Source organism: Zingiber officinale, chromosome 11A (assembly GCF_018446385.1).
Source record: "Zingiber officinale cultivar Zhangliang chromosome 11A, Zo_v1.1, whole genome shotgun sequence".
NCBI classification, from domain to species: domain Eukaryota; kingdom Viridiplantae; phylum Streptophyta; class Magnoliopsida; order Zingiberales; family Zingiberaceae; genus Zingiber; species Zingiber officinale.
The window spans coordinates 11838972-11847587 of NC_056006.1; the positions used below are offsets into that span (position 1 = coordinate 11838972).

The 8616-nt window shown below is 39.5% G+C and overlaps 2 protein-coding genes across 2 annotated transcripts; one reads left to right on the forward strand and one right to left on the reverse strand.

Moving 5' to 3' along the window:
- Window positions 1-370: 370 nt before the first annotated feature.
- Window positions 371-2549, forward strand: LOC122032279 (trihelix transcription factor ASIL1-like). Its single transcript, XM_042591560.1, has 2 exons — window positions 371-1587; window positions 2189-2549. Exon 1 carries the CDS (start codon window positions 768-770, stop codon window positions 1581-1583), a length of 816 nt encoding a protein of 271 aa, XP_042447494.1. The 5' UTR covers window positions 371-767; the 3' UTR covers window positions 1584-1587; window positions 2189-2549.
- A 134-nt stretch (window positions 2550-2683) lies between these two features.
- Window positions 2684-7825, reverse strand: LOC122032114 (preprotein translocase subunit SECY, chloroplastic-like). Its single transcript, XM_042591367.1, has 8 exons — window positions 7603-7825; window positions 5949-6118; window positions 5071-5456; window positions 4019-4318; window positions 3859-3942; window positions 3543-3666; window positions 3213-3376; window positions 2684-3048 (listed from the first exon to the last, which is right to left on the reverse strand). Exons 1-8 carry the CDS (start codon window positions 7815-7817, stop codon window positions 2827-2829), a joined length of 1665 nt encoding a protein of 554 aa, XP_042447301.1. The 5' UTR covers window positions 7818-7825; the 3' UTR covers window positions 2684-2826.
- Between the last annotated feature and the right edge of the window lie 791 nt (window positions 7826-8616).

Here is an 8616-nt window from a genome sequence, read left to right on the forward strand (position 1 = left end):
TGACGTGGGGTCTCTGGCACGTGCATAATAAAGTTTCTGGTAATGTGCAGTTTAGTCCTCCATGTTATCCGTTTTAACAAAATAGACCAAATTATACTGACAGCCTTCGTCAATTATCATAATTAAGCCAAATCATGGCGCGCACGGCGGACGAACCCTCCGCCGCGCCGCCACCGTTGCGATCGGTTCGTTCCGCGCCGCGGCGAACGGGATTTTGACGTCGGCCGACCGGCGCACCGATCGCCGACAGAGATCGATCGTCCACGTCGGTACGAATCTCCAAGCACGCGAAAGTGTCGCCTTACGCGACGCCTGACGCGAGACTCCACTCCCGCGCTATTGCGCTCTGAAACGGCCGGCTCCTTCACCACCGATGGTTCATGTCCACCCACGTGGCTGCATCCCATACGTCACTGTTGCGCAGCAGGCGATTGGCCCACTCTCTCTCCACTCTCCTTTGTCCCTTTCGCTGGCTCCTTTGCCTTCCTTGGAGCTGTAGCAGAGGACGCCGAGCTCGACTCCTTTAGGGTTCATTTTGATCTTTGATCTGTTTTCCACTACGATTGTTGATTCCGTTCACTTTCGATCTATGTGGAGAAAATCTTCGATCCTTTTGGTGCTACCGCTCAATTTCTTACAGTAGAATCCCTTAAAGATGGTTCTTTTCGGCGATTTTTCTTGTCGATTTGCTGCTTGTTCATCGAAGGAGAGACTTTTCGCAGTGTGATCCTTGCTTTCCTGGGTCTATCTTGCTGCCTCGGCTTCCCATGGATGGTTCCCACCCCTCGTCCTGTCCGGATCCGGCCGCGCCTTCCGCGCTGAAGGTCCCGGACAAGGGGAAGAGGGACGAGTGGAGCGAGGGCAGCGTCCTGTGTTTGCTGGAGGTTTACGAGTCGAAGTGGGTGCTCCGGAATCGAGCGAAGCTGAAGGGGAGTGATTGGGAGGAGATCGCCCGCTTGGTGTCGGTGCAGTGCTCGGGGACTAAAGCGCTCAAGACCCCGACTCAGTGCAAGAACAAGATCGAGGCGCTGAAGAAGCGTTACCGCGCCGAGTCCGCCCTCGCCCATGACCCCGCCTCCGGCTGCTCTTGGCAGTTCTACTCTCGCATGTATGATCTGCTAAGGGGCTCCGTAAACTGCTCAGTCAATCCCAAGTCCAACCATGGCATCGATCTCCAGTCCCTGCCCAAGGCAGAAGCGGACGGCGAAGTCGACGGCCACTTGCACGACAGCAATCACGACGATGGCTCTAATACGATGCAGATCGACGTCAATGCTGACAAGAAGATGGATAACAGGGCCACTGCCGATGACGCCGGTGGCAGTGACCCCGGCAGTTCCTCTAAGAAGAGAAAAATCACAGTTAGTGAGGTAGCAGAGAGCATCAGGTTGTTGGCTCAGTCCATGCTGCAGATTGAACAAGCGAGGATGGAGATGTACAGGGATTCTGAGAGGATGAGAGCTGAGGCAGAGATCAAAAGAGGTGAGATGGAGCTCAAAAAGACTGAGATCATAGCAAACACACAGCTGCAGATTGCTAAGCTCTTCACCAGGAGAATGCACAAGCAAAGCAAGGAGGGATGAACAGGTTAATCTTTCACTGTATTATTTTTCTCTCTGTCAATTGTTGATTGATATGCAGTTCATTTCTTCTTTGGATTGAAAGGCGAGTATTTAGCTATCCATCTGAAAATCCAACCTGATGATTGCAATAATCTCCTATAGTCACTGGCTGTTCAAGGTTTCCTCCATTGTGCTTTGTTAAGAGATGAGAACACTAACTTTGAGTTTGAGAGAAAGGGTAGAAATTGGATGATGGCATTGAGCCAAGCTCATAAGAACTATAGAAGTAACAAGTAAACAGGAGTCAAGCTCAAATGTAGATCTGCTACATTAACGGTTCCCTTAGTGTTGACTCCACGAATATGTTGGTACATGCAGATGTCAGCTCAAGTTTCTTTATGTTGAAGTCCATTGATAAGCAACTACAGCAATGTGTTGGGTTATCGATTATTGTTTGTTCGACAACTCAGATGATTATACATATAAATCCTGTCATTATTAGACAATATTGTCTTCCTGCTACACTTGTTTTTTTCCTAAATTTTCAGAAAAGTTCTCTAGTTTAGGTGTTAGATTTTTGGCATTGTTCTTGCATAACTTATCCTTGCATTGCCTTGGTAAATCAGGAACCTGAGATTAGGATGCAGTTGCCCTGCCATGGCCATCAACTGAGAAATTAAGTTTGAAGAAATCGATACTTGGGATTACATGACATTCTCAGTTTTCACATAAGATGTATCTCCTAGATTCCATTTCATGAGGGTGTTTTAGATTGGTCGAGAAGATTAAACTGCAATTAACTTCAGCAATTTGATGCCCTACCAAATCTGCATCTTGCTTGGTGTGGGAAGCTTCTTGTTCAACTCTCTTCAGGTAGCCAAGAAAGCAAAATTGTGTTAACTTCTTGATTTTTTTTTTTGTTTTCTATGTAATAAGCTTCGACTAGCTGATTTCCATTAATGGTAAAGTTCCATTTTGTTTCCTCTTTGTTAATCTCTTATACATCAATAAGCTTCATTTCTAAATCTCTTTCTTACATATTATTTGCAAAAGATATTATTTTGATAGATAAGACTAATAAGGAATACATATTAAATTCAAATCAGAAACGAAGTGAAAAGTTTTAAGTTGATGATAAAAAAATTATCATATTTAGAGAGAATTCATAGACAATCAAAATTTGATAACAACATCTATTTCGCAGACTAATTACAACATTATTGATTTAGGTACCGTTGTGTTCTTGAAAAGAAAATTCACCTTGCTACTGGTTGATATCATAGAACTCGATGTTTTTGTACTTTTGGGAAATTATTTCTGCCTGAACTTTTCTTGCTGTATCGGTCGCACATCCGACGAGAATGAGAACGGATGTACCAGCAAATCCACGGAAAGCAGTCAAGCGTGTAGTTTGTTCGATCACAGAAGGACCGGCGGCTAGCACTGCCAGAAATGCTGAACCCAGAACTGATATCCGGCTAAGAACCTGTAGAACAAATGAATCTCATGTTAATATAAGCATCTGATGAAGCTAAAGTACCCCTGTGACTATCAAAATGAATTAGCCTATTTGTTGAGGTAGCAATGTTACAAGTAGATTGCACCCGTAAACTACCAGATATGAATATAAACAAAAAGGAATCATCTTACAGTTTTGAGAAAAGCAGATGTGCTTTTCCCAGGTCGAATTAGAGGTACTGATGCTCCTTGGCGTTTCAACTGCTCACTCACATCATCAGGATCCAATTGTAGAAAAGTATAGTAGTAGTTGAAAAAGGCGATAAGCAGTATGTTGGTGGGAAGATACAAGGAACCTGAAAAACAATTAATTATGTTTAGAAACTTGACTTCGATAGATAAGACGAATCCTTTAACATGTCTAAGGTGCTCATTACTTGTCTCACTTTACTGTGATCATGGTACATTATACATTCAATTGATGTAAGTGTGCCAAAGTATCGTGTACAATGGTATGCTAACCTCCAGGGTTCAAAGCAAGGGCTGCCTTCTTAAGAGCAGTTACACCAGTGAAGCGCGCCAAAGTGCCAGGTAAAGCCAAGGAAGAAGTTGAAAATATTATCGGCATCACCCCAGAGCTATTTACCTGTTTTGGAAATTATTAGAAGTAAATAGCGTGTACAAATAACTTACAAACTGACCGACTAGAGCAATCAAATTGGAGCTAGAAGATGGGATTCTAACTAAACTTTTCAACACGATAAATATGTTCAAGAATTCATAGATAATCGATGACCGTAAGAGCAGAATGAACAGATGAACAGAAACTATAGAAGACCTTGAACGGAAGATATGCAGATTTTTGAAGGCCCCCAGTTGTGTATCTCGACGCATAGTTGAGTGGAATCTTTCTTTCTGCTTCCTGGAAACCATTGATAAGCATATTTTACTAAGTAAATGATGTATACAATAAGATGGTTTAACTATTCTGTAATTACCTGAACATATACGATACCAAGAACCAATAGAAAAAATGAAAAGATAATTGCTGCTAGTCCAAGGTAATTCCCATCCTGAAAAGCTTGTGCAACTGTTCTGCCAAATGATGCGGGCAAGTAGGATATTATGCTAGTAAATATCAAAAGGGATGTTCCATTTCCGAGTTTGAGGTCGGATATTCTTTCCCCTATGTAAGTTGTGAATACCGATCCAAGGGTCAACAGCACAATTGATGATACCGCCCATTCTGTACTGAAGTCGTTGACATATGGACGGAGGAAAAGTACTTGCCCAATAGCCTAGCAATAAGAACAGCAATGCTTCTCTTCACTATGTCATTCATGTAAAGTATTAGTAAAACTTTAGATATTCATGTAAGAAAACAAACTGGATGCACTAGAACTGCCAATGAAGGGTTTGGGAGTGACCTATCGATATAGTGGTTGGTACCTCTGGACAACATTATATTCTCATATTATGAACCTTTATCTCCTTGGTGGCAATGGAGCAGTTCAACATTGCTCCATAGCTGACCTTGAAATTTTGGATATTGATATAACAAGAGTAGCATTCTTCTAGTCAGATCTAAGTTATTCATAACCCTAAACTCTTAAAATTAAACAAAATTGCAAAATGAAACTCTAGCAGATAGACCGGATTGTTTTTTCTAATCAAATAATCTACATTAATAAAGCACACAGTTAGAGTGGTTTCCAGCAAGTAAAAATGGTAGTAACCTTGTTATCTACTAAAAATGCAGAAAACTGATGGTTAACAACAATGAGGTTTGCTTGTCATCAAATTGAGGAAGTGTAGTAAAATAGGCACCCTATCATTTATCAAAATGACAAGAATGTCACCAGTGTCAACAACTCAGCCTATCATTATGCAGTTGTGCAAGAGTGATACATTTTTCAACTTCAACCTAATGGCAGTAATTATAGCATTGAACAGGATAGACACTATGTGAAAGACTACATGGAATAAAACACTGAATTACTAGATCAGGTATACCAAATCCAAAAGCTTCACTGAATAGGATTTCTCTCACCTGAACCACTGCAAAACCTACAGAAGCATAGCGTGTATACTGAAGAACCTTCTTCCTTCCAGCTTCACCCTCTCTTTTCTGGAGGTCTTGTAGCTTTGGATAGATCTGGGTAAGAAGCTGGAAAACAATTTGTGCATTGATAAATGGAACAATACCCAAAGAGCAGATGCCCAATCTACCAATTCCACCACCAGAGAAAGAATCCAAGGTGCTTAATAGACTGTTTTGATCCAAGTTACCAGCAAAAGCTTCGCGATTCACTCCACCTAGTGGCACATACACTCCAAGACGAGATAAAGCTAAATACCCTAACAGCTTTAAGAATTTCCCTGGCAGAGGGCCCTTAAAGAAGTCCCCAATGTCAATGGAACTGTCCTCAATTGCAGCTGTATATAAAGTTGAATTTCAGATTTAATCTGTATCTTGACATTTCTCATTAAACATGTCTTATGCAATGAAATATTTGTTGGTTATGCACTTTTAACTGTTTGTTAACCATGTTCTTCCAAATTTTTGGATTCAAAATTTGAACCAATCACATAAGTTATATACTGCTTTTTTGAAAAATTAGCGCATTTTTAATATTTGAAATTAACTAATTATCAGCTAAGGACATGATCTTTAGGTGTTATTCCATAACTATAATATATCTTGTTTAAGATGTCTGTGCTCATTTGAAAGTAGACTTAAAACACTTTATGCTAAACATTAATAGACAGATTACTTCACAGAATTCTACAGTTAGAGAACATAGCACTAAGTGCTTCTCTATAGAATCCATTCACATACATTAATAATTTCCCTTGACTTACATTATGCATGGAGCATATCACTTACTCTCTAAGAAAAGCCAATAATCAATGCAATAGTGAACTAACCTGCTGCACCTCGTTTTAAGGCAGATCTATCCTTCTTTGGGCTTGATGTGCTTTCAAAAGTTTGGGAAAAGAAATCAAGAACATTTTCCCGAAAAGAACCAAGGCCCAAAGTTCTCTCCTTGTAAAGGCCCAAGGGGTCAAAATTAGACAAATCAGACTGTTTGATGCACCTGAAAGGAGTTCTAATCAGTCAAATAAAGGAAAGGCATGAAGATATATCAAAGAGGCCATTTTTGTTATTGGCTAAAAGGTGTCACCAGCAGAGAAAAGTGGCACAGGAGTTAACAATTGATAAATGTCTTTTTGCTAACATGGCCAAAGAGGCAAGTGATCCTAATGTTTTAACAAGAATTTTCTAGATTGGTTATCAATAAGAGAATAGAAAGTAAACAAGAGGAGAAAATACTGATTCAAGGTTACACAATTCTGTCAATGAATCCAATAGAGAAAATCTTATGGCAAATATTCATATGTCAGACAACTTTAGCTCTCGCATGGGCTGGGTCATTGCAAATAATAGTTTAAGAGTATAACAAACAATAGGGTTGATGAGGATATCCAATTGCACATGGTGTTCTATGATTGTCCATGGTGCAGTGTCATACTACACAGTATTGTATTTGTGCATGGCACCTCTTATATCCATGGTAGCTACTTTATATATATATATATATATATATATATATATATATATATCATCAACATTTTACACTATCATCGTAGCTCACTTGAGTTTGACTTTGGACTCTGATAAGACCGTTGTGAATTTGACATCCAAGTCCAATTCCACATGAGAAATTGATGCAAACTATGAATACATAGCATTGATGGATGTACTTTGATTAAACAGAGAACCATTTTACTCCAGATGGTGCAAGATAGAATCTTAACAAACTGATCACATGTGAGTGAGTAAAGAACCTAACCTCTTGTCATATCTAATCCCTAGTTATATATTCATTTTACGTGAAAATTTAATGCTGGTCGTGCTTGGGAACAAATGTGGGTGAAGAAAGAGATTGAAGTGAGAAGGCAAAGTTCACAAAAGAGGTGAACTGCTACTGCAGGTACATGTATCGCAGGTAACTTGGCGTGCCATGCAAATCACAAAATATTTTGTCCAAAAGTAACTTGTTTGTGCCATATTCCCTCTACATTCATTCTCTCCATATTGCGTTGCAGTATACAAGAAGAGCGATACTGCTAGATGACTGCTGTGTTTAGAAATTTAAGCTGCATGCCTGTTCATAGTTCCGTTTATATCCTGATTTCTTAGGAACATTGATCGAATAAATGAAGATAGTTTCTGAATTCTAAGTCAAAGATATTTATACAAAAAAGAGCAGCCTCGAGTGAATCTTACTAGCATTTGGTACAGTTCCTGTTCTTGTTCCCATGCCCTTCTATCAAAGTCAAAACTAAATAAAACAGTAAGCAAAAGAGAACTTTTAATTAGGAGAAACATCAGAAAGGAACCAAGACGGCTACTTTTCTCCCGAGTTCCCCAATTTCCTGTCCCAAGTTCGTAACTTCATCCAGCAATCAATTGCCTAACCCCTAATCAGACAAATCAACGAGGAAAGGCTCCTCTAAAAGCTACTGTACCAGATCAATACAAGGATTAAACACTGAAACGAACTGTAAGATGCATTACCTGGTCCCTCCGTCGGAACTCAAACGGAGATCATCCCAAGCGGAACTTCCTCGTCCGATTTCTGTGTTCACTGCCGCCGAGTAAGAAGCCCTACAGAGAACTACACTGGGCCTCGACAAGGCGAGTGAAGTTCGTCGAGGCGGTGCCGAATAGAAGCCGGAGAAGACGAGGCCATGTGGAGCGGAGCTCTGCGGCTGCCGCGCGGATAAGAGCATGGTGCTGATCGAACGGCATCGCCTCGCGTCCGCCACAGAAAAGGAACATAGAGGTGAAACGAACGGTCAGGATTCAGAACAAGCATGAGATGAGCGGCGAAGATTTTCCCTTTCCATTCTCACCGCGTTTAAATAAGGATTCTGTTCTTCTATTTTCGGTAATTTTCAAAATACAACGTAATATTTACATTTTTCTACCAAACTGGCCTCTCTGTTAATATGTGAACAACTGAAATAGTAAGTTTAAGGTGTGAAATGGGTATTTTCATAGAAGAGTGAGGGGGAGAAAGCAAACTTGAGCTTCCTGTTTTATCATTTTGCTTTTACTCGCTCTCGTTTATTGTTAGACTTTATCGTTGATACGATGTAAGAGCATCCATAATGCTCTAATATTATAATATTCATCATCTCATCAAAAAATATGGACCATATTCATTATAACAACATCTTTCTTTCATCTATATCCCTTTTAACGTTAATATTCATTATTATAGGTCTCACCGTCCACTCACTCATCTTAAAATTATATCATATTAAATAAATATGTTTTAAAATATTTAAATTATTATTATTTTTTTAATAATAATCTTATGTTTAAAAATATAATTTTATTATTTTTCAAAAATAATATTAATTTTTTTAAATATATTTATTAAATAAAATAGATGCTGGTGAAAAACGAAATTACAATGTAAGGAAAACGAAATTATAAAGTTGGGAAAACGAAATTACAACTGAACATCTAAAATTATAAAGTTGGGAAAACGAAATTACAACTGAGCGGCTAAAATTATAAAGT

Coding starts and splice junctions, on each gene's coding strand:
- LOC122032279 (XM_042591560.1), top strand. CDS start 768: ATGGATGGTTCCCACCCCTCGTCCTGTCCGGATCCGGCCGCGCCTTCC.
- LOC122032114 (XM_042591367.1), bottom strand. CDS start 7,817: ATGCTCTTATCCGCGCGGCAGCCGCAGAGCTCCGCTCCACATGGCCTC. Junction 3,943..4,018: donor TTGGTATCGTATATGTTCAG/GTAATTACAGAA, acceptor AATGGTTTCCAG/GAAGCAGAAAGAAAGATTCC. Junction 3,667..3,858: donor CTGCATATCTTCCGTTCAAG/GTCTTCTATAGT, acceptor TTTCCAAAACAG/GTAAATAGCTCTGGGGTGAT.